This window comes from Antedon mediterranea, chromosome 9 (genome assembly GCF_964355755.1).
Source record: "Antedon mediterranea chromosome 9, ecAntMedi1.1, whole genome shotgun sequence".
Classification (NCBI taxonomy): domain Eukaryota; kingdom Metazoa; phylum Echinodermata; class Crinoidea; order Comatulida; family Antedonidae; genus Antedon; species Antedon mediterranea.
In genome coordinates this window covers 22279356-22305266 of record NC_092678.1, presented here as the reverse complement: position 1 = coordinate 22305266, position 25911 = coordinate 22279356, and the positions used below count along the sequence as shown (strand labels likewise).

Genomic DNA, 25911 nt, shown 5'->3' with positions numbered 1-25911 from the left:
TTGTCAACAACCTCTAAACGACTGTACGTGAAGGTTAGTGCGCGTGAAACGTTTCCGTGACGTCGGGCCATGACAACATACACACGACGTTCGATAAACGAACATTTCGCAACAAGATCGATCATTACGAGAGCAGCGAGCAAAGAGAGCAGACGTGCCGAGTTTAGCACTTAGTCAGAAGTAAGTTTGAGTTAGATTATAAAATAACTCAATTAATATTCCAGTATTGAAGATAATAGATCTGTATTTCTAACCAAGAAGAACTTTTTATTTTATAAATCACAAATATTTTGTTGATTAACTAATTATTTGTAAAGTTAGTATCAACTTTAGTACTCAAAGTTTAAACATATTGCTTGCTAAGCCTAATCTGGTTTAATTAAAACCATATTTTGTTGATATCTTTGCTAAATGATTTATTTTCTAAATTTCAATATGGAAAGTGAATCGGCAACTATTGTGGACATTCAACTTGAGCAGAAAACTCCAAGATGCGGGAAGCGAAAGAAAACGAGAAGAGGACGCAAACGAAAACTCATTTCAGTATCGCAACCCGAGGAAGCTGTATCATCAACTGTTCTACCAACTCCAACAAAAAACAGAAGACGTGGTCTAGCATGGAAACCGAATCTCCGGCCGCTGACCATTCCAGCTCCACGTCCAGATGATTTTGACCCAGTGGAAGAATGGTATCGTGTACCGAATACACCAACTCCTGCTGTACCAGAACCAACTACCAGTGACGAACTAATTTCACCATCTGAATATTATCTTCAAATGTATGGTACAGATGAAATTGAATCATCAAAAGTTAATTTTTCGTTGCCGCTTAGTCCGGTATTTAGTGATTGCCATACGTTACATTCATGTAGGAACTTAACGTCAGATGGGGAATCGTGCGGTCAGTCATCAACAACATCAAAAAGCGATTGTGAATCTCCGATAGAAGAGCGTTCAAGACATCTCGCAATTGATAAAACTTCAGCGTCAAATTTTGATTTGGAAAACGAACAAGCACTATTGGACGATCTGCATTCAATGACAAGACTACAGTTAATACAGAAATATTTTGATTTGAAAACGAGGTTACGTTCATTGGAAGGTGAAGAAAATGCGACAATCTAGGACTGAACTGTTCCCGAAAGGTTTTATATGAGATAATCTCAAACTGTACCTCTTTGAGAAAAGAAAACTATTTGATTAAAAAAATGGTACGGTAAATTTCAAACTTATTGTAAATGTTTAAATGTTTTTACTTGTGTTGCATTTGATTAATATTAAATTTTATTTATCGCAATTTATGATAGTTTTAATTGATTAATTTAAAATAAAATTCATGTGTTTGTATAATTAGTAATTTAACTTGCCATGTAAAATGACCTTTTAATTGCACATACTTTTATAAAATTTAGCTTAACTACAAAATATTTTTAATACAATAGCTTATTGGAGCCAAGCTTCTATGACTTTTTTTTAGAAAGCTAAACAGATTATGAGTAATTAAAAATTCATTTTATTTCGCTTAATATTATACATAATTAAACTTGCTTACGTCACCGTCGGAAGTGGAAAACCTAAATTATAAGTGAAACAGCTGTTAAGTTTGAACGGAAGTGCAAACAAATTAGAACAAAACAAGAATTAAAAATGCTATTGTAAATTCGAAACGGTTGTAACATCTGATAAAACAAACCGCCCACACTAAATCTTGATTATTGACACTTTGCAATATTGATCCAAAACTATCGTAATATTAAATGCTGTTATGGTTGAATGGATCTATTTCATATGTGGGTTACTATTAATAATTTATTGATATACTGTAAAAGCATATGGAGGAATTGATCAGAAAATGTATATTTAGTTAAATTATAAGTTGTATTGCAGTGCAAAAAATACAGTATTCAAAAGGAGTGGCTTTGTTTTAATATCCCTTGCAAGGATTCCAAAACACATCGGTGCACAAACTAAAATTGTGTTGTTTTTTTCAAGCATGGTGATTATAATTTTTTCATAGCTACTCGATTTGCAGACCTTGTATTACTAATATTTTCACTTCCTTCCTCAGATAACATTCTAGCCGGGATAGTGCGACACTTGCAGATGTCAAGGGTCACGGAGGATGTCATGGCCTGACACCCAACCTTACACCAAGGCGCTGGTGTGAGGTAATGAATGTTTTAGTCATTGCATATGCACGTTATTAAACTTGTAATTTTTTTTTTATAAGAGGAAATAAAATTTTAAATATTAATTCAAACCAACTACGGTAAATATTCTTGAAACTCAATGAATAATTGATTATTATAATCAACCAATGCTACTAATTTATTAATTTTGTTCAACACAACAAATTAAATCTCGTTTTAAATATTTACAATTATTCGTTCTGTCTATGAAGCATGTCGCTGGTAAATTTGTTATTTAAAATGCTAGGATCAAACCATAGGTCCATGATCAAACAAAAAACAACCCTGCAACTGCTAGATCAAACAAATAACCCTGGAAGATGTACTTTAACCTATAGGCCATGGCTACTGGTTTAATTATTAATAAATTATTATGAAACCATGAAGAAATAGAAAAAGCAAATTTATTTCCTCATTAAATAAAACGAATAACTGTATCAACTTTAAAAAACACGATTTAAAAATGAAATAAACACTGTTGAGTAGTTCTATAGCTAAATAAGTTGTTTGTATAAAATGGGTGTACCTGTTACACCTTATAACCAAAACTGATCCAACACAAGTACACATTAACATATCTAGGTTAAACCATTGTTTACTTTTCATAATAGAGCATAATACAATGACAAAGGTCCTTTTATTTTCATAGTGGAATCAGCAAGGCGTAACAACAACGGACGTCAATTGGGGCACAACTAAAAGGCGGAATGGCATTCTATTGAACCAAGCCTTCTACTGCTTTGTCAATAATGTGGGTGGAGTAAATAATTAACAAGCATCACATGCTGCTGTCATTTGTACAATCTTCAAAACATTTGCTATTTTTTTTTCTGTATTTTTTTTAGAAATACAGTATATCATTTTTTTGTATATGCTGTCTACAACCAATTCATGCAAGTTAAAGTTAGAAATTTAAACTACATACTGTTATTTTTGTATACAGTAGTTTTAAACTATTATTTTTGTTAAAGTAAGAAATGCTATTATTAAAGTTGTATTAATATTTATAAGCAAAAAAGGACTGTCAATAAAATAAAGTGTTACTGTTTAAATCATACCTTGTCTTATTACATTTTATGTGCATCAATTAATAGGTATAAATGGGGAGCGCATGGTATAATCAGGGAATTAAGAGTGAAATTACAATTTAATTTCACTGGTATAATCTAATTTGTACTACTGTACAGTATCGACAGAACAGTAATAATAACTCCTATTGAGAGCATGCTGTTAATTTGATAGCGGAATAACTCTTGGCGCAAAAGATGTGGAGTGTCTGAGAGAATACCTAATTAAGACATATACAGCTAAAACCAAAGTAGAATAGTGATTGCGCAATATAAGGATATGATTGCGCAATATAAATAGAATCTACTGAACATCAGAAATGGAATGCTGAAATCATAGGACCGTCAGGAAACCACAGAAATACTTGACGAGTGTCACGCCTTAAAAGATCACATGACATCACCGCATGACTCCTTTACGGGTCAACAACAATCACAAAAATAGTTGTTTCACATGAGTGATCGCAGATTATTTTGATAAAAACTTGTACAATAATGTGAATTGTAAAAACTAACTATTGCAAATTTATGCTAGGCCTACAATATAATCATGGACCTATAAATAGGTCCATGGTATAATAATAAATTATTTTCAGTAATAATAAAATTCAATTGAACATGCATATGACAGAAAAATCAATTATCAATGGCTTGAGAAGAGATATGACAAGTAGGGTATCTTTTGATGACTGCAAATTTAAACCAGGCCTACAGTACAGTATAATAAATTATTTACAGTAATAATAGATAGAATGCCATTGAACGCGCAGAAGTGCACGACTGCAAAAAATATCTATTATCAAACAATGGCTTTAAGGATTAAAGTCCAATGCTGTATTAATAAAACAACTACCAAATATGGTAGTGCTATACCCAAATATGGTAGTGATATGACATCATCATGTCCACATATGGGCTGCATATAAAACGTGACAAATAGGGTGTGTTGATAAGATAGCAATCACTGGTTATGGTTGTCAATTATAAATTATTGGAATTTCTCAAAAATGTAACGCACGCATTAATCATTGGTCTACTACTAAATGGAGCTATTTAGAGTACTGTACGTACACAGACTATTTTATTTATAAATCTTGTGTCCTATACGTAAACAATGGCAATGTTATGTTAAATTGAAAGGAACTATGATTGAAGAAAATATGCATATTTAATAGAATATCCTGGTAGGTTTTAGAATTCAACTCATGCATGGCACGATATTATATATACATTATTTACACAGAGAGGATAGATATATGAATACTTTATGGACATCTATTTTCAGTACCTTAGGCTGTTTAAGACTCCTCAAGCTTCTAAAAAAATGTATTAGTTAAGTACAGCATCACTGGGTCAATCTAGTGTTCTGCACGAACGACATCTTATTAACTGTAGCATACCTGCAAGTTTCAGGATATGAACATAATTATAATTTCAGAAATACTATATCACTGATTAATGAACAACAATACGACTGGGTACCTGCGTATAAACAATTTTATTAAAATTTAAAATTGAATAGTAATGAAAATTTCTTTTTAATAATTCAACATTAAAATAATAACAATTTCAAGTGACTTATTATCCTATAATAGCTTTGTTTTATATCAAATTTTCTTAAAACTGAAAATAATAATAAATTATATATACTGTACACTGTAGAATAAATATTAAATTATACATATTTTTATACATTATACAAGTAATATAACAATAGTACATAATATACAAACAAAATACATAATCATAGCAATACTGTACTATATAATACAGATATTGCCTGCTTAAAGGTGAAATATAAGATTTGACATCCCTGAGGGAATGTTTCCCGAAGCGCAAGCTCAGGGAAATATATATTTACGAGAGCAAAATATCATTCCCGAGGGTATGTCAAATCTGATATTTTACCAATATAAAAGACAGCATCTGCTATATTATACAACCAGTAAAATATCTGATTGGTTGGGTAGCTAGGCCTCCTGTAGAATAAATATTAAATTATACATATTTTTATACATTATACAAGTAATATAACAATAGTATATAAAATACAAACAAAATACATAGTCATATCAATATAATACAGTAATAGTTATGTAATCAAATAAATAGAGAACATTTTATAACGAAAAAAACAAACAAAACAATAACAATTAATGTCATTTCTTGGAAGTAAAATGAATCATAACACTAATATAAACATTAATTATTTTTAAAATCTTCCTATAATTCAATATTTCAACAGGAAATCAGGTATTCAATTAATAATTCAAAACTTCTTCAAATATCAAACTTATCTTTGGTCATTTTTCATCTATGGATTTAAAAAACTACATACTAAGAATTATGGCATTTGTAAATTATGTATCAAATAAATTTAAAGTTATTAAAGTTTACTACTATGAAAAAAATGTGTACGACTACAGCGTACCGAAAAATGGTAAAAAACTTCTCAAAAAATGTAAGCAACTCTGTAATGAACTAACATGTAGTATTTTACTAACGCAAAACTGTGCATCTAATTTAAAAGAAAATTTGATAATGATTTTAAATACAGAATTATTTATTTTCCAAAAAATAAAATGTTATATTTTAATTTTTTTTAAAGAGAGGAAGGGATTAAAATAAAAGTTGTAATAATTGTACATGATTTTGTAAAATTTACGAGTGGAACATTGATATATAAAAACGTGGTTTCCAAATGGAATTGTAAAGTTAAACGACGAAAACTTGAAATTTATTTCAAACGATTCTTTCAAAATGCAATAAAAACTATTTCTTATGAAACAGAAAAAGATTAATAAAATTGGAATACATACATTTTGTTCATGATTTTGTTGAAAAATCATAAAAAAATCAAAATGCTTCGATTATGATTAAAATGATGATACTTGCAAGAAATGTGGCTTAGATGACGGACGCATTAAGGATGGTGCTTTGCGTCCAATTGCCTTCGTGCCGAATCGACGAATCCTCCATAATGTCTATGCATTCTCGGAAACTCTCCACGACAACTTGGCTCGCAAGAGCTGAAAAAAATGTCATTTGTCAGGGTGTATTTATGGTTATGTAAATATGATTCCGCCAAAGATGGAAGGACTTGGTGAACTGTATGTCATCTGCTACGATCCTCTAGGTCATGGGACAACTAGAACTAGAAAGATGGTGTAGGGATTATGTATAGTGGTATTTAAAAAAGCAAATATGTCTTCTTCATCTTTATTATTCCATGGCTTTTTAATACAAGCCAAATTGTCTACTAGGCCTATAAATTTTTTTAAAGCAAAATCCAATGATTTTCAAGTTTTCAATAGTATGCATGAGCTCTGTCATCATGCCTCCCCATTTTCAAAATGTAATTCGCATTATTTACCAAATTCATCCATTGATGGTGTAATATCTTGAATTGCAGTAGCATGACTCGTTGACAGACTTCTTAAGTTTGTAAATGAACTTCGAACTGTGGCTAATCCTTGCAAAATCTAAACAAAAAGTACAAAATGTGGTAGTGATATGACATCATCATGTCTATATATGGGCACATCACATTTTTTTGTCACAAAACGTTTGATAGCATGTCAACATTATCAAAAACAAAACAATACCTATTCTTGTTCAATAAAAAAAGATAATAGAAATTTATAAAAAATTCAAATTTTAACTTACCACTGAAAACTGCTGAAGTGACGAATGCACATCTTTGAACGTCGGGCCGAGCTGCGTTAGTTTCGGTGGTGCCTTATTGCACCACTGTCTCATCTCGTTCTCAAACGAGTACGAGAAGCTTGTGATTAACTGCGCCAGCTCTGAGAGGATCAGTTTCATCGTTTCACTGACGGTGCTTACAACCTGATCATCATCTTTCTGGTAATTGTACTACAGAACAAAAATTAGATTGTTTGAGATCTGTTTCAATAATTTGTAAATTAAGCAATTACTTGGGGTTAAAGGTTATTTGTATATAATTGATGCCAACAAAGGCTAAAGCTCTGTCTACACTATCAAACTTTATGTGACAAAAAAATGTGATGTGTCCATATATGGACATGATGATGTCATATCACTAACATATTATTTGGGCATATCGCTACAATATTTGAGTACAACACACTTTTTTTGTAGACATAACTTAATATGCTTGGGTAAGTGGAGCAGTGGAGAGGTCCAAAGATGTTCAAAAGTAAGTACTTATTGCTCTTACGAAATACTAGGAAAAATTTGAAAGAAAATTAGTTTAAAATAAAATTACTCACATTTTGCGTCAAGTGTAGTAGTTGCGTGTTGGCTGCAGACAGATCCATAGCCAGTTGGGCTGCAACAGCTTGCAGCTTCTTTAGGTCTGGTGGAAGAGGCCTACATGAAATGAGAAAAAATGGTGATTTTTTGCTTTAAGATCCAATTTGCAGTCAAAGTGGATAACTATTGTGACATTTAAAGTTCATATTCAACATACATTTTTTTAAAGTTATTTTTTCGGTGGGAAAGTAGATCTTGAAACCAACAAACCTTTCACCGTCAGCAAATCCATCTGCTTTGGCCGTGTTGTTAATCATACGCATGAGGTCAGGGGGCAGGATATTCATCTTAGTCTCAAACATCGCTGACAGACTGTCCATCTTTGCTATGGAGTCCATCAAGTTGCTATCATGGTGTAGTTGTTCCTGCAAAGGCATCGTCTCACTGTAAATAAAAATTAGTATATTTAGTCTTTTCAAGACTGGCTGGCTGGAATGTCATTGTTGAATATTAATATCATAATTTAACTTGGTAGGTACAACTGAAAACAGTTAAGCAACCTAATGAATTAAAAACCTCACGACAAATGAAACAAACCCAACAATTTGTCTATTTTGTTTATAGCAGTGTCCACTTAATAGGAGTATCATCAGGGAGTTGTAGGATATAATATTGCCTCTTTGTTCTTTTCATAGGAAGGTGTCCCCTTATTCAAGGGCCTACATTATACTGAATTTGTCTATTTTGTTTATAGCAGTGTGCCCTTAATAGGAGGGAGTTGTAGAACATTATAATAATATTGCCTCTTTGTTCTTTTCATAGGAAGGTCTACATTATACTCAATTGTTTTCCTACCTAATCATACCAGGGCTTGCAAGCTGATGCTTTCTGTGATCATCTGAGGCGTCGTTGATACAAACAATATCCAACAACTGATCCCAGAATGCATTCTGTCTCGATGATGATGCAGCTCCCTTCAAATAATTAAAGATACTTTGTATATAATCATCTTTTATTAAGTTGTTGAAGTCAATAAATTTTACTGAACCAAACAAACCATCTTATGAGGAATATATTTTGGGCTATAACTAACTACAAAAATATTGTTATTACCCTTTTTCACTGTATATAATAAAGAATTGAAGCTTAAGCATGTTCTATAATTTCAGTGATTCAAACTGACAATAAAATGTGATGTGCACATATATGGACACGATGATGTCATTTAACTACCATATTTGGGCACATCAAACTTTTTTTGTCAAACTAGTTTGATAGTGTATAAAGAGCTTTAGGAATATAACATGTTAATAAGAGGTTGCTTGTATTCTTTTGTGTACACACAGAGAAAAACTGTATACAATGAGAGCAAAGAAATAACTATCTAGTCTTACTTTCCTTAACTACACTTAAGTAATTAAGAATAAAAAAAGAAATAACTACTTACTCTTATTAGGTCAATGTCATCCATCTTACAAAGACCCAAGGATGAAGCTATAACTAACAATCCTAAAAAGAGAATAACAAAAGATTTTAAGTTCAACACAATATAACAAAGAACCATTCCCAGGGCCACAAGCCTTCAACTTGTGTTGTGTATGATATTTTGACATTTTGTAGTCTTAATAATGGTTACAGCAAGGCAATCTAACAACAGGACACTGAGCTTTCTTTGCCAAGATAGGAACTTGTAATAGTCCTTTGATCTTAGGTCTGGCTGCAACAAATACCAGTCTACTGTATTTTGTACATATTCTCCATGGCATGCTGCTGTGTCTTTAAGGGCTGTGGAACTGATCGTGTCGCAGCCACAGATAAACCCTTTGATCTCTGGAGCTCAGCATCCTTTTGTTAGATTGCCTTGGTTATATAATGTATTGCTGTGGCTTACTCTGAAGCCTGGAATCCATCCTAGTGTCCGATGCAGCATATGAATTTTCCATCATCTCCTGAAGCTTAGGGTCAAGTCTGTTGAGAGAAAAAATTACAAGAGTCATGATCAAATATGAACAACATTCAAAACTAGTCTTAGTGTGGTAATGAAAACATATATATATACCTTGCAAAGACCCATTGCAACAGTCTTATCCTTGATTCCCCAGGCTGAAATAACAATTCAGTAACCCATGAATCATCCACATCTTCAATGTATGGGCAGTCCAAACTCTGTTAATAAAAACATCACTTTTTAAATGAAAAAAAAAACATGAAAATGTATGGCATTTTATGCTACGCCTAAAATCTAGTATTAACATACAAATTAATATAGCAAGTCATATTATAAAAATCTAGCCTAATAATAAAATAGTTGCATTTACTAGGCCCAAATATGCAGTGGAACAGGCCGAGTGTGAGGGGTTGGAAGGCCCTCTTTCGCACCACCACATCACACACCTTCATTTTCCTACTAACTATAGGTCGGCCGGATAGGCCTAGCTATTATAACATTATTATCATCTTTCTTGTTAGCCTGTTCTATAAGTCAGTTACATCTGCTAGGGCCCAAATATTATAAATATTTATAAAATTATTTATTTTGCAAAAAGCCACAATTTAATACCTCTAATCGTGTACGAAAAGAATGAAAACTGTTTAAATTTGCCGCCATATTTCTTCACGAAACTCGAACGTAAAAATTAAACTCGAGCGAAAAGTTCTTCAAGCGTCTGAGGGCGCTATACAAATAAATACAAGATGGCTGTTGCAAAGTTTAGTTATGCAGCCTGGGCTCGCCGCTTTTTTGAAATAATAAAGTTTAATGGTGGAGCTATTAACTCTTTTGTTAAACTCGTGAGGTACCTAAACCTTTTTTTAAAAATTTAAATGTGTTTTATGGTCAGTTAATTGTAATTTGAAGCTCGTAAAATACTTTTAAACTCACTGATACCTAGGCCTAGGGAAACAACACAGACAGGTTAGCTGATTTATATAGGGATGAAATAGGTTCGATCCCTTCAGTAGACATCGAAGATTGCATGGTCATACGGCCTAGGATTAATAGGTACAATAATGGCGGTGTTTGGTCTAATTTACTAAATACTACTACCAACTGGATACTTAGTGTACAATCCTTGAAATTTAATCATCATGACTTCACAATTGATTTTGTTTTTCTTACATTTTTCTGTTTATTTTACCAGAGGCGAAGATCTTCGAATTGGTACATTAGTTGGTGAAGACCAGTTTGGCAATAAATATTATGAAAGTGACCGGTATTTTGTAGGTAAATAGAAAATGATGTCATAATAATACAGCTAATACTATTGGCTTGAACCTTACAGTACACATTGTACTATGATGTCTACATGATTTATGAACTCCTTTTTAAAAAAAAACTAGGTCGTCATCGATGGGTGTCGTACACAAGGAACCGTTTCTGGGATTATGACAGCACACAAATACCTCCAGAATGGTAAGCAACAACACCTCTCGTTAATTAATGGTCTATGTTTATTTAAATGTTTATGAATAATTAATATTTTAAAATAATTATCTTCACAGGCACAGGTGGATCCACTGCATGACTGATCAGCCACCTTCATCAAATCCTCTCGAAAAGCCAAAGTTCTACATGGAGCACACCGAGAACTTCTCTGGATCCAATAGACGCTACGTACCGTACTCAACGACACCTAAGAAGATTCACGAATGGGTTCCCCCTAAAAAATCATAATTATAAGCAAACTGTACATAGTATAAAATAGATATGAATTTGTGTGATTTTACCGGTACATTGCTATGAGAGATTTCATTTGACTAATTCACACTGCTTTGCTATGTGTTAAAAAGAACAGATTAAAAATGCAATGCACTGACCAGGGAGTTTTTACAACTCCCTGCACTGACTATCATTAACAGGGATTAACATAGGGAAGTGGAAAGATTAATAAAAGTGTTAAGTTATCAGATAACTGAGTTGTTGATTTTTGTTAACACAAGCAAAATACATAGTAAATTACTGTAATAAAATGTATAAACACACTGGAGAACCCCATTCACACTAGGACGATAACGATGGACGATAACGATGGACGATAAATAGACAAATGTGCATTTTTCATACATAAAACAAAAGAAATATAAACACTTTTCGAACTATAGAATAACCTTCTATGCTTCCTTTGATGAAAATGATATTTTCACACGTCCAATCAAATGACGTCATGATTAGTAAGAGCAATAATATCGTGACAATACAACGATTTTATTGTTTTTATTTATCATGACTGGAATTTTAAAAGTATTATTTTTATCAAAGACAACATAAATGATTACCCTATAGTTCTAGAACGAAAACCTTTCTAATTTATTTTGTTTTATGTAAAAAAAATGCATGTTTATATATATTTATTGTCCATCGTTATCGTCCTAGTGTAAATGGGCCTTTAAGGGGACACATCACAGCAACAACGGGTTTGCTGTAGTGTAAACAAAATATTACCTTGTATTCGTTTCTCAAGAAAGCTTCCCAGCGGCTTCTACTGCATTTCTGGATGTGTTAGGGATGCAGTATTCTTCTCTAAATACTGCAGTAATAACAACATAGTATATTGCTACATAATTAACAGCAGTGTCAACCTAGCTTACCTTAAATCAGACAAAACAAATCGTATACAATACTTTAGCTGTATGTTATATTTGTCAGCGATTTCAGCTACCAGTAATATAGCTTTACTGCAACATCTTCAACAATGAATAAGGAATACAAAAAATAGTTTCATCTTTTCTTTACAAAAATATGTTACATAAACATTTAAAATGCAGTTATTAATATGCAATTTAAGTTTGAGTTGAAGAATACATTCTATAAATGAATTTAAATGATATTCTCTTAACATACACATTTATCTAATATTAACACACGTCACTAATATTATTGTAGCTACAATAGGCTACATGAATTGGGACTGTACTACATTTGTTCTTTATTTCTGAATTGAACAATAATATTTGTATGTTTTAATTCAAGTTTTAACTGATAGTGCTGAATTTTTCTTGTAAATAGATACAGTATATACCAACAAATCCAAGTAAATCGATATATTGGAGACATCTCAAAAACTTATTACTAATCTGTATCTTCAATATTGGGCAAAATATTAATTAGCGCCCCTCTCTCTGCATTTTCTAGGTATTTCACTCACTTTAGAGCTTTTAAATTACCATTTTATTGACAACCTCTCTCTATAAACCAGTTCTTATATTATCGTCTAGTAGATCAGTGACAAATGTGAGTTAAGATCTCGACACTTAATATCTCAAATTTCTTAAATTATTTTTTAACATTGTACCTTTGAGGTATCTAAAAGCAAAAATATAAATATCAATAAATATGCTTTATATTTGAATAAATATAAAGTAGAGAAAGAAAAAAAATCATTGGTCACGGTCCATTGCATTGATGTTTGTAAAAACTTCGCAAAAATATGAAATGTCATTAAAAGTATCACAATATATTGATTTCCCATAATATAATATTTTGTTATTGATTACAATTATTAAAGTTAATTAAATTATGTTTGAACATTTAAACACACATCTAACATTTCTTATAGTTTTTCTAAAAATCTTTTTTCTTTCTTAATTTTTAAACAGATTTCTTTGTTTTTTCTTACAATTAATAATTACAATAGCATATATTATTTTTATATACAAATGCCTTTCTCTCTGATTACATTGCACATTCCTTTTCTGTGACCATTCTACTTGTTTGTCTGTCTGTCCTTCATTTTTACTGTATCAAGTCCCTCATAGTAATGTACCACCCAGGAGTACAAAATCCATTTTTCTAATATTGATTTTAGTGACATATATAGCAAATAACAAAAAAAAAAAGGTTTTTACAGAAAAATATTTACCAAAGTTTGCACGAATTATAGGAAGACTTTTGTCCAACTAACATGTGAAAAAAGCATACAGTACTGAATGAAAATATAGCATGGCAGAACAATTTGTAATTTTTGCTTGTATTGTAAACCTTCTTAGACGTATGTATTTACTGATTTTACATTGTTACTGGAGTTGCCTTTAAAAACTTGTCTTTTTTTGGTCATTATCATATTATCAGAGTTGCATCTACTGAAAACTACTGAAGATAGTTACTAGGAAACTGACATTTCTTGTTTATTTGCGGACATTGTTCCCAAAATTAAGCACCTAAAGTAAGAACGGACTGATTTGTTAGTTTTATAAATCAAGTTATTTACAATAATACATAAATAAAAAATAAATTGTACTGACAAAAAACAGTTTTAAAAACTAATTACACAACATAAATAACATCAACAAATTATTTGCTTAGTTCTGTCAATTTGACTCCTGACCTGTCAATTGTTAACCATGTGAATCAGTCAATTTGAACCCTGACCTCTCACTGGCTTAACATATGTTTCTATTACATTGTGTCATTTCTTTTAGTAGTTGTATTTTCGATTTCAACAGCGTGATTATGGATCACTATTAGTCTGTCTTGCACCTCGCCCAATAGAGGGCGCTTGTCCTTTTCTCCGGCCCAACACGATGACATTAAAGACCAAGATTTGTCACCAAACACAGGTAGTTTCTCTGGACGAACTCCTAGTAAAAAACGAAATTAGAAATAAAATAAGTTATTGTACAATAACATATTATGTTGTGATAATGTACAATAATACTGTAATAAAAGAGGGGGATGGGGGAGGGAGGGAGGGGTAGTTTGTGTATTTAAATATGTTGCTTTACTTTTTACCTTTTTTAACCGAACTCCATAAATGGTCTTTATTATGGCACTGCTCAAATGCAATAGGCAACTTCACATGTCCCGCACACACGTACCACAGTAGAATACCAAAAGCATACACGTCCACGCTGTTATCGTATTTCCCAGAGAAAAGCTCCGGTGCCATATGGATGGGCGTGCCGACTATACTTCCGCTCATCATTGCTTCTGGTTTACAGAATCCGAGATCTGTGATTTTTCCGCGATTCTTTTTATCAAGCTAAAAGTTTATTAGAAAAGAAGGGAAAGAAAAATAATAATTAAATATGATAGAATGGACATTTTTAATGCACTACACAGTTCTACTAATTTTCAATTTTCTTTTTTTCAATCATCAACATTTTTATTCCATAATCAATATAAAAACATAGACAAATACAATACAAATAAGATAATGGAATGGGATACAAAATAAGCACAAGTGCTTTAAACATGTAACCCTATTCATATTCATATTCATTTATTATCCAGAAAAATAAAAAAAAAAATAAAAAATACAAAAAGCAAAAATTACATAGAACAACAACAAGCAGAGAAAAAACGCAGGACACTATCCTGGCGGATTGTCAAAAAGCAAAAAAATCGCTATAAAAGACTCTCCTGATAGTGCTGGTGGCAAAATAACATTAACAAGGTTAAACATTTAACAACCCGGTAACAAAGAATTTATATAAAACAGAATAAAAATTGCAATCATTATAAACCCTAACAAAAAAGATCAAACATTTATACAAACAAAAAAGAACAAACCAAAATAACATAATGTGATTTACTTAACTTAAATATTTCTATTGTTATAATGTTGCTTTAATCTTTGTTTAAACAAACTTAAAATGGGTGATTGTTTTATATAATCTGTTAATTCCAAATATGTGTTCCTTGGTAGGAAATACATTGCTGTCCGACTTTGGTGCGTTTTAGTTGTGGACAGTAGTTTGACCTGTTTCCAGTTGAGTAATTATGGAATGAGGCAGATGTACTAAATAAGTTATTAAATGATTCAGGTAATAGATTATGTTTATATTGATACATAAATATAGCAGAGGGTGTAAGAATATATAAAGTAATTGGCATCGCAATTTGGTATAGTCACTACTATCATCACAACATTGATTGGTTAGTAAGCATAAGGCGATGCTTGTTACGCTCCAATGCTTTGTAGTCTGCGATACATAAAACTGTGTGAACTTACTAGAACATTTTTCAGCTTAACATCTCTATGTACTAAGCCTAGACTGTGTAGATATCGTAAGCCTTCCACAACATCACAAGCCACTTGTAGCCTGCTGGGGAAGTCTAGGTTTCCTTTGATGGCAGCATGTAGATCACGTTGCATGCGGTCCATTAGGAGAAGTACTGCTGGGGAGTATCCACCACCATAGTTGTGATCCACAACTGAACCTCTCAGAGCCACGACACGGTCATGCTCTGGTATAGACCTATAATAACGGTAATTGAATGAATTTATTCTTGGTTCAAAGATGATAATAATAAAACAATTATCTTACTTAGATGTCAAACACAACTAGATCTAGAGAGAAACACAACTAGATCTAGAGAGAAACACAACTAGATCTAGAGAGAAACACAACTAGATCTAGAGAGAAACACAACTAGATCTAGAGAGAAACTCAACTAGATCTAGAGAGAAACTCAACTAGATCTAGAGAGAAACTCAACTAGATCTAGAGAGAAACTCAACTAGATCTAGAGAGAAACACAACTAGATCTAGAGAGAAACTCAACTAGATCTAGAGAGAAACTCAACTAGATCTAGAGAGAAACTCAACTAGATCTAGAGAGAAACACAACTAGATCTAGAGAGAAACACAACTAGATCTAGAGAGAAACACAACTAGATCTAGAGAGAAACACAACTAGATCTAGAGAGAAACACAACTAGATCTAGAGAGAAACACAACTAGATCTAGAGAGAAACACAACTAGATCTAGAGAGAAACACAACTAGATCTAGAGAGAAACACAACTAGATCTAGAGAGAAACACAACTAGATCTAGAGAGAAACACAACTAGATCTAGAGAGAAACACAACTAGATCTAGAGAGAAACACAACTAGATCTAGAGAGAAACTCAACTAGATCTAGAGAGAAACTCAACTAGATCTAGAGAGAAACTCAACTAGATCTAGAGAGAAACACAACTAGATCTAGAGAGAAACACAACTAGATCTAGAGAGAAACACAACTAGATCTAGAGAGAAACACAACTAGATCTAGAGAGAAACACAACTACATCTAGAGAGAAACACAACTAGATCTAGAGAGGAACTCAACAGTTCTTTTCAGTATACGTGGTGTACCACAAACTTTATATCAACATATTGATTTCACCATGCAAACCTTCAAACAATAGATTTATCCTGCAAAATACAACCAATAGGCTACCTTGTATAATGAAACTCCAGAGCCAGATCATTCCAATGCTTGTCGTCAGGAGGTACAACGGACTTGACAGCACACGGCGAGTAGCCACCCCACGATTCACACGAATACACCACCCCGTACTGACCCCGTCCAATTTCACGACCGAGTTGTGGGACACCTGCCAACAATGCGGTAAAATTAATTAAAAGGAATCTCATGAATACAATATTAATATATAGTTCTATCTACAAGGAAAATCTATGAAACATCTGTACAATGTAATAATTGAATAATTAAACAAACTCATAAATTATGCATAATTATCAATATTTTTCACATCATAAAGATTCCAAATTACATTTGTTGGTTTTGAAATACAGTGAAAGCAATAATATTAAAGATATATTGTCCCCCAAAAACATGAAAAAATGTAGATTAATTAAATCAGACTTTGAATAGGTTATTTTGTAGTTTTAATAAAGTAAATCACTTCCGCAGAAAAAAAAACGGGAAAAAATAATAAATAAATGGTTAAATTCAACCAAAAATCCATTTGCTGGCAGCCAATTTGACCATGTTTTGCTTTAAATTACAGTTTTTTCAGGTAAATAATTTTTGTTTCGATCCAATTTTTGGTCGAAGTCAATAACTATTATGTGACATTAAAATGGCATATTAAAAAAAAAAAAATGTTAAAAAATTATTTTTCAGGGGGACAATACATCTTTAAAAGGAAGCATAAGCAACTAAGATAGGTATATTGAATATGAGTTGGCCCAACATACGCAGAGAGAGTATATGTTTGTTTTACAGAAAACATTAAAAACGAAACCACCATTATCTATACAGTAGAAATAAATTTATTTACCGAATAGCACAGTGTCACGCAATGATGTACTGTCCAGGGCAAGTCGGGCAAGTTTGGGGGCGTGTACTTTGCGTACTTTCATCCGCTGTTCCTCTTTTTTCTCCAGTCGTCCAGAATGTCTTAATTCCAGCTGCTTCAGAGATGCAGAGAACGCATCGTGCGAATGTTGTAAACGACTTCTAAACTAGAGTGCAAAAATGACATCAAGTTTAAATGGTATACCGCCCTCTATGAGGTCAATGTCTTGTGAATAATAAACATCATGCAATATTTTGATTTCAAATCATTTTAAAATTACAAACAGTTTATTTTAAAATTAACTTACTTGTGATGTCATGCTTTTGGCGAGTTTTGATTCGCTAAGGCTGCTTATCATCTCCAAGGCAACCTTCTTTCGCCAATCTGCGTCAACCTTTGGTGGGTTTTTCCATGGCATCGTTTTAACAATCTAAAATGTAAAGTATAAACAAAAATTTACTGCAGGAATGTGTAGAAATGGATGTGAAACTGAATTTAGACTTTGTTAGTAAACTTGTCAAGTACCTCTTTCATTCGTTCCCAGATGACCCTTATGAACGAGGAACTTGTCCTGGCGGTCACTTCTACTTGATAAGCAGCATTTAGAATCTACCGAAACAAATTACATTACATGTTAAACGACACATATTTAAAACTTAAATTCTGGCATGAATTCCCACAAATAGATGTTGGTGTCCTTAGCCTCCAATTGATCAAATCACAAGTTTTTCAGTAGGCAGAAATTGATCTACTTTCCGGAAGAAATAAAACAAGGTTAAATAATCAAATCAAAGATACAGAACACACGTTGAGAATTCAATGTTATTGTTTTTCAGACCATTTAAAAAAATCTTAAATTATTTGGAGTTAGTAATAATAATAATAATAAACAGTATTTATATAGCGCCTAATGGATCACTGACCCCTCTAGGTGCTTTACATAGGACCTTAACTAATGGTAATAAACTATCCCCTGCCGGACACCATTCCGGTATTTCTCAGTCGAGGTTTCGGGGATAGTACACATGTCTTGTTTTGTTCTATTTTAAATTTTAATAAACATCCCACCTCCCTAAGACCACAGCATGATGAGTGTGAAAAGTTTCATTAGAATTTAACCCCACTGTTTATTTGTGTTACCAACATTGTAAGTGTAATCCCAAGTCTACCCAATTTCCTGCTTTCAATGAATATTCTATTTTACAAGATTTCCTTTTGCTAAACCACAAAATGCTACCAGAGATTTCTGAATGGGAAGAATCATTATTTACTGTTGTGCTGATCAAAACTTTGTACTTCAAAATATTGCATTGTAATCTGGAGGTCATGGGTTCGAGTCCTATTGCCACGATTTCTCTCAAATATACAGAGTCAAAGTACAATTTACGTTTACAGTTTGAGAAAACAACTAAAAAATGAATTTAAGTATTTCAAATCAAACAATAAGAAATACGCGACAGGTTTGATAACAATAGTAAATAAGGCAGCCATCTTTAATACCGTTTAAGTAGGGTCATACTAGGAAGTGATTAGGTTTCCTGTGGTAAGCAATACAACGCCTTTATATCATTGTTATTATTATTTATATTATGACAATAGATTATCATTATTCATATCATAATAATTTTCTCTTTCTTAATATAAGGCAATATTGAAATCAAATACAGTAAGCAACTTCTTTCGTTTTTAATTTGGAATCTAGGATAATATAATTATAAAGTTGCCATCTAAACAGCATTTTATACTTAAAATAGAATTTGGTATTTATATATTATGGAAAACTATTAAATCTTGTACAATAGTAGTATAGTAATTCTAAAAACATGCAAATAAATGATAGAACAGATGGGAAAGTTATTTGCATGTTTTTGTTTAATTTCTTATAAGTTGTTATTAATTTTGATGTAAGGCTACCATACAGTACCTACACCAGCTACGTAGTGTACTGTATGTATAGCGTAATCTATAACAATATCATTTATTATAGTGAACCTTGAGACCTTCAGTGGGATCTGGGTTTTTCTTTTGTTATGTTTCTTGCTAGCCCCAACCTTGTATGCTTAATGTTAATAATCCCGAAGAGTGGTTTTTGATGCTTAACAAATATTTACTAGTTTGTCTACCTACTGTACAGAAGGCCTACTATAACTATTTAAACAGTAGTCTTGTCTTCAATACTATGTATATAACGTCAGGAGGGAGTGTCACCAACGATCAAAATTTAAGGGGTATATTATTATATTTATTTTTATTTTTTTTATTTATTGGGTATACAGTATTAAAAATATATTACAAAACGACAGTCAAGGACTGAAATGAATTGCATTACAAATATATAAAAATTAGTTAAAATTGCTATAAAAATAGAAACAATCCTATTAAAATTAGCTATCGTACAATGAATTAATAAAACATACATAAATAAAAAACCTCAAAAAACATTCACTTATTAAATATTTGGGGTGCCAAAATACAACAAGGAACCAAACAAGGCCCATTGACTAAACGAGAAAAAACAAAATTTGACAAGGAATGGGGATAGTCTTTCGTAAAAAAAACACAAACACACAAACCTGTCTTAACGCCATACTTGCAGATGACTCGCGTTCGCTATCAGCTTGCTCTAGGTTCTCCAGACATCTGGTGAGCGTTCCTACGAAGCTTTCACGTAAGTAGTCAACGGAACCAATGAGTTTCTCAACGACCGCGGCATTGACGCGATTCAACACCAACTCCTGGATCTGCTGTTGACAACGCTTAATTTCTTTAGGATTTCGCACCTCGCCTTTCTTCGGAATTTGTATGCCTTTAAAAATAAATTTTAAATATTGATATTGTTTGGAGAATATGGGCTACAACCATCATGACATACATCTGTTAAGTAAGCAAGAAAAAACAAGTACAGTACAACAGCTAATAATGCAATAAAAAAAACTATAAAATATATAATACTAAAGTAAAATAATATCAAGAATCGTAAATCTTTCTTATTAACAATACAAAAATAATATAAATGTATTGCATTCCTACTATTGGATTACTATTGTAGTATTGAAAATAATATTATTATTATTGTATTATATTACATCATCATGTTCAAACATCACATTTTTGTTGTCACAAGTTTGATAGTGTAGACAGAGCTTTGCACAAACTAAACTATAATACTGAAACCAAGCAGTTGTTAAATTAACTCACATTACTGAAACGAAATGTCTGCACTAACACAATAAAAAAAATTTAAATTGGTATATTTTCAGTTGGTTACAACAACAATAGCTCAAAGGTTATAAAACTCAACTTTTCTGTTACTTAAGTTGAGTATGTGAGTGTGGTGAGTCAAGTTGAGTAAGACACAGGAAGTGTAGTAAACCCATAAGGAATAAAGACTACACACACAGTAGACAGCCTACTGATAATCATAGTCTACTACTAGTAAGAAATGACAAATCAGTCATAACACTGTATAATACACCCTTCGTAGTGGTTAACATGCTTGCCTTCCAGTCCCAAGGTCCAGGGTTCAATCCTGACCTAGTGCCAGGGTTGTAACTGACAACTCTTTCAACTTCACTCCCTAAGCCTCAATTGAGACTTAGTTTATAAGCAAGATAAATTATTAAATACAGTTTATCCATCCTGTAATTGGTGAATTACTCGCTGTTGGATTTGTATGAAATTTTTGAAAAATAAATAAAAAATTGGGGTAGCCCAATAACAGGGGTCCAGTTTCTATCAAAATTCTAAAATCTAGCCTCACTACTCCTACAACTACAGTAATTCCTCATGTAGTTAAACAAGAACCTGCAACAGCTACTGTATTATAATAACCTTGATCTGATTTCAGTGTATTCAAACCAAAGCTTAGGATGTTTACAAATTGTGATTTCCTAATGTATATTGTTCTTTGTAGCACAGCTACTGTACTGTAAATATTTGCCAAGAGAAAGATATTCTTAAAGATTAAACATTTTTAATATAAATCAAGATATAGTACAAGCCTATTGGGACTAAATATATAAAAATATTATACTGAAATTACTGCAGTACATTTTGTAGTCAGTGACCACCTTAAAATTAACTAAGATCTTATTACAGTAAGTGGAGTTACTGCAGTAACTGCAGTAGTAGTAGCAGCATAATTGTGACAAGGTCCCTACCTTTACTGTACAATTGCATTTGGTTTGAAAATTACTGATTCTTTTATGATAAGTAATAAAACGTTTGCTATCAGAGGCTTAATACTGTAGAACATTTTTCTAGGAATGCTGTATCTACTGTACCCCTTGTTTACATACGGTTCATAGAAAGTACATGTGTTGCAATATTTTAATGTACTTTGTACCTGTATCAATACATTGTTATACCATAATATTATATAAGTTTGTCATATAATGTCTTGAGGTGGTTTCCCGAATGATCGTAAAATCAAAACGGTACTGGGTATGACTATGACCAACTAGCGTTATTGTCACCGGCTAGTCATCCATTCATAGAAGTAGTAATGTAGTAGCCTACCTGTACGGTGACCATAGAATGTGACCCGAGGCATGACTAACTACGACTTTTAGATGATAGAAAGTTGAGAAAAAATGTTACGAGTAGTTAGTTAGTAGTATTTATAATGATAGAGTAATGAGAGCATTTTATACACACCCATAGTGATAGTAACATAATATTATCATAATAATTAATAATTAATAAAAAATATTAGGAATTAGCTACTGGTAGCTTTGGTAGATACTGTAGATGGTAATTTAAACCAAAGGGGGGAAAGGAAAACAGATCTTACCTACAAATTGGTAACACTCGGCCTCAACTAACAAACTTTCCTTCATTTTTGAAATTGTCTCCGATATTAAATGTTTAATTTCTTCTTGTTTCTGGCTCGCAATCTCTAACAATTTTTTATACAACTCTTCCTCTTGTTGGCGTGCGTAATCAATCCGCTTTGGCGTGATTTGAATTTCCCGCGCCATATCAAACGCCGTCGTAATAAACATGTTCATTGACTGCATATGCATGTTCTGCATAGCCGTCGTAGATTTTATAAGATACAACTGAAGCGTATTTTTCACAAACATAATTATACCACCAGTGTTTTTCAAATCATCCAGTAATCTACTGGTTGCGGAATTATTAATATTAGTCCGGAGCCGACTTTGGAGCGTGGAAGTCGTTCGTAAGAAACCAATGTTATGAAGTTGTTGTGAAAGGCCGAGTCCATTTTGAGACGTTGTGTAAATGCGAGGAGTTGTTTGCGATTTTTTTTCTTTCGGTTTAAAAAAAGGTGATCGGACTCTTCCGGTTCGATTCGTAGGACGAGGAGAAGTGTCTACAGGCGTAGTGGGAGCCGATTGCGATCCAAGATAATGGTTAGAGTTTGTGACGCCGGGATTTATATTTACTACTCCGTTTGTTGTGACGTTGTGTTTCTTAGTTTTAATAAACAATACAGGAATATCTAGCAGGCAAGCTCGGAGGTCAAGGAGGTCACTTAGATCTGCATGCGGTAATAGTTCATCATTTATTCCATAAAAAACAATCGGTAAAATTCCCTCTTGGCATTTATCATAAACTTGTGTTATGTCCAGATTAGGTACCAAGTGTGGTGCGACGATCACTTGATTTCCTCCAATCAGAAGAGAACTGTTCAACGTTATATCAACTATTGCACTTGCCACGTACGGGTCATGCCGAAGCGCCCCCTTTAGTTCGACCTCTTCTTTCGGTATAACTGTCCACTCTGTGTCAAACGCTTCGTTTTCATTCAACACTTCGAAACTGTTCGGTAGCGTCAGACTTAGAGACGTTTGTTTACCGTACTTAAAACGTATCATACGCCAACTGTAGTCGGGTTGTTCTTCGACTAATGGTAGAATTTTCTTTTCGAATAGAGTGTTTACAATTGCGGCCTTTGTGGCACATGTCTGACCGAAGACGACAATACATGGATGTTTATCAATTATGTCATGGACGGCTTGTTCATCTTCCGTAGACAAACGAAGCGCCGACAACTGATCTGTAAATATAGCAAGATCAATGTAAAAATATGGTAATCAAATTATACTATTTACAGTGGACACTTTCAGGACCCAACAAAGCGTCCCTTAAATAGAGGTTGGCCATACATAACATAATCACGCCTTTCTTGGAAATGTCCACTTATAGGGGTGTCCTACTGTAACAACTCTACTTATTAATAATTATATTTTAAATTCTGCATAATAATCTTAATATTTACATAATTTAACAGAATATACAATTGTATTTTAATTGGGAGTAAGCACAATGAATTGAAGGTCCATTGCAGTATTATTTATTAATAAAATAAAAGAATGGCAAGATTAGAGTGTACACACAATAGGCATCGTTCAAGGGAAAGGTCATATCAGGTCAATTCATACAATATAGAAATGATAATGCAGTTGACTTTCTCCATAAATTAAGAAAATGATCAATACAGGCACATTTACTGGATGGCCTGCTGTGTATTTTAAGTCAGATTTGTGTGTTTCATGTAAACTCCTATTTTTGTAGTTTAGATGAGATTAACAATAACATCAGTAAGTTTTAATAGCAATAAAGTTATTATAAAATAAATATACCTAAGAAATTTAAATTGGTAAAAAATGGGTTAACCTCTGACACCTGAATATTATCTGCTACAATTTTAATACTATTTTTAATTTAGAAAAAAGGAAAATAAGTTGTATAATGTGCTATTATTTGAGTATCAACCTATTTTTTATTAAAGAAACAAATGTTAAATACTACTGCATAGAAATAGTACTCAAGATATAATGAAGACATAATAATTAATATCAAAATGCTATTATTAGGGATAAAAATAAGGTAAACAATTATAATAGTCACATTTCCCTATTTATATTACAATACAATACAAGGTTATTCTACCTATACTTAGTTATGAAAGTCACAGATAATATAAGACATTTGATTCGATTGCAAGATACTTTCGGTTTAATTATGATTGGACAATACTTTTGGTATTGGTACTGTAGTGTTTTTTTTATCATCATACTGTTACAAAACAATGAATGTTTGTCCAGTTCTAAGAATCTAAAACTGTAAATTATTGTGATATTTCAGTTTTTATATTTTAGTAAATATTTTAATGTTTTTTTCACATAGTAACAAATATTATATAGATTTCTGTTCATTAAATAATTCAGTGATTTGTTTGATCCTCTAAAAATCATCTCTAAAAATACAAGGACCAAGTTAATGATATTAAGGAAAAATAATTAGGCTAAAAATAGAAAATGATGATATACAATCCTTATTGATTATTTATGCAGCAGTAGGCCTAGGTCTAGTCTATATATACGTGATTGTGAATTATTATTACCGATATCGATGAATTACATCATTGTTATTATTATTATTATCAATATGATCAAATAATGGTCTAAACCAGCTAGGATTAAATCATGGAGGTATAAAATCTATTTATAAATTTATTTATACCTCTATGAATGATTTAATGGCATTTAAAAAAAACATTACATTTTTATTTAGCCTCACTCATCACTGACTGATCTCTAACAAACAAAACAGGGAAACGGAGGCACAATGTCCTAAAAAGTTACCATATAAATTAGTATATAACTGGGCTAGATTAATGTTTACATTAATGTAAACATGAATTTATTGAAGGATTCATTGTTTCCTAGGCCAGCCCACAAAGTTCAAGCGCACTATGTGATGACTCAAACATCAGGGTCAGTTCTTGTTGAGTGCGTGATGACAACATTCACTGTCTTCTGCCTAGAACGACAAGAAAATAATAACGGTTTAAAACATACCTTCAGTAAAATGATCACTGCTTTGAAGTTCAGCTAAAGAAAGTTTTGAATTACATAAAATTTGATGTAATTGTTCTGTTAACTTGGCAAACTTTCTAAATTCTGACGGCAAGTTTACCGCCATCTTGCAATGTTTACTTCTCTATTCGCAACTACCACATAACGACTGAATCAGAAGGCTAAGGAACATATTTTTTATTTATAGAGGGGGTACTTATGTTTTTTTTAAACATCAGAGATAATAATATCTAATTTGCATAGAAAAAAATTATAATTAAAAGAAAAACACAATGATAATTCTAAGCAAACTGAATTCATTTTCCCTAAGCATGGCTGTTATAGTAAGCATGATGATTAAACAAATGAATGAAACGTATAACAAAATACATCAAACATAATATTAATTCACAGGCATTTTATTTTCCCTCGATCCTACCTGAGGTGGTGGTGGGTGTTAGAAAAACGCGAACGTGAAGGAATTTTGCTGGATCTTTAACTCATTTATTCCAATGTTAAATCTTCGATATTGTTTGACAGATAATTTGTCTCTGAAGACTCGTA

At 32.3% G+C, this 25911-nt stretch overlaps 4 protein-coding genes across 5 annotated transcripts; 2 read left to right on the top strand and 2 right to left on the bottom strand.

The window, feature by feature from the left end:
• Positions 1–74: 74 nt before the first annotated feature.
• LOC140058377 (uncharacterized) lies at positions 75–3235 on the top strand. Of its 2 annotated transcripts, XR_011847000.1 has the most exons (4): positions 75–180; positions 444–1211; positions 2069–2168; positions 2839–3235. XR_011847000.1 is itself a non-coding variant. In XM_072103949.1 (3 exons), exon 1 carries the CDS (start codon positions 412–414, stop codon positions 1123–1125), a length of 714 nt encoding a protein of 237 aa, XP_071960050.1. In that variant the 5' UTR covers positions 205–411; the 3' UTR covers positions 1126–1211; positions 2069–2168; positions 2839–3235. The 2 variants fall into 2 exon arrangements, 1 of the variants encoding a protein (XP_071960050.1); XM_072103949.1 differs by lacking the exon at positions 75–180 and having other exon boundaries at positions 205–1211.
• Positions 3236–4738: 1503 nt separating this feature from the next.
• Positions 4739–10149, bottom strand: LOC140059143 (HAUS augmin-like complex subunit 7). Its single transcript, XM_072104982.1, has 10 exons — positions 10053–10149; positions 9552–9658; positions 9384–9460; positions 8940–9001; positions 8348–8466; positions 7763–7936; positions 7510–7609; positions 6923–7132; positions 6630–6738; positions 4739–6285 (listed from the first exon to the last, which is right to left on the bottom strand). The coding sequence occupies exons 1-10, from the start codon at positions 10098–10100 to the stop codon at positions 6164–6166; spliced, it is 1128 nt and encodes a 375-aa protein (XP_071961083.1). The 5' UTR covers positions 10101–10149; the 3' UTR covers positions 4739–6163.
• Positions 10150–10157: 8 nt separating this feature from the next.
• On the top strand, positions 10158–11394 carry LOC140059144 (NADH dehydrogenase [ubiquinone] 1 alpha subcomplex subunit 12-like). The gene is made up of 4 exons (XM_072104983.1): positions 10158–10287; positions 10633–10715; positions 10832–10904; positions 10994–11394. Exons 1-4 carry the CDS (start codon positions 10187–10189, stop codon positions 11163–11165), a joined length of 429 nt encoding a protein of 142 aa, XP_071961084.1. The 5' UTR covers positions 10158–10186; the 3' UTR covers positions 11166–11394.
• Positions 11395–11906: 512 nt separating this feature from the next.
• Positions 11907–25564, bottom strand: LOC140059097 (dual serine/threonine and tyrosine protein kinase-like). Its single transcript, XM_072104939.1, has 10 exons — positions 25351–25564; positions 22314–23543; positions 20095–20327; positions 18047–18130; positions 17829–17951; positions 17504–17687; positions 16657–16813; positions 15442–15688; positions 14220–14469; positions 11907–14068 (listed from the first exon to the last, which is right to left on the bottom strand). The coding sequence occupies exons 1-10, from the start codon at positions 25472–25474 to the stop codon at positions 13887–13889; spliced, it is 2814 nt and encodes a 937-aa protein (XP_071961040.1). The 5' UTR covers positions 25475–25564; the 3' UTR covers positions 11907–13886.
• Positions 25565–25911: the final 347 nt, after the last annotated feature.

Coding starts and splice junctions, on each gene's coding strand:
- LOC140059097 (XM_072104939.1), bottom strand. CDS start 25,474: ATGGCGGTAAACTTGCCGTCAGAATTTAGAAAGTTTGCCAAGTTAACA. Junction 17,952..18,046: donor TCTGGGAACGAATGAAAGAG/GTACTTGACAAG, acceptor TTTACATTTTAG/ATTGTTAAAACGATGCCATG. Junction 17,688..17,828: donor CCAAAAGCATGACATCACAA/GTAAGTTAATTT, acceptor TTTGCACTCTAG/TTTAGAAGTCGTTTACAACA.
- LOC140059143 (XM_072104982.1), bottom strand. CDS start 10,100: ATGGCGGCAAATTTAAACAGTTTTCATTCTTTTCGTACACGATTAGAG. Junction 8,467..8,939: donor ATGACATTGACCTAATAAGA/GTAAGTAGTTAT, acceptor AATTATTTGAAG/GGAGCTGCATCATCATCGAG. Junction 6,739..6,922: donor CACTTCAGCAGTTTTCAGTG/GTAAGTTAAAAT, acceptor CTTTTTGTTTAG/ATTTTGCAAGGATTAGCCAC.
- LOC140058377 (XM_072103949.1), top strand. CDS start 412: ATGATTTATTTTCTAAATTTCAATATGGAAAGTGAATCGGCAACTATT.
- LOC140059144 (XM_072104983.1), top strand. CDS start 10,187: ATGGCTGTTGCAAAGTTTAGTTATGCAGCCTGGGCTCGCCGCTTTTTT. Junction 10,288..10,632: donor TCTTTTGTTAAACTCGTGAG/GTACCTAAACCT, acceptor TTATTTTACCAG/AGGCGAAGATCTTCGAATTG. Junction 10,716..10,831: donor AAGTGACCGGTATTTTGTAG/GTAAATAGAAAA, acceptor AAAAAAAACTAG/GTCGTCATCGATGGGTGTCG.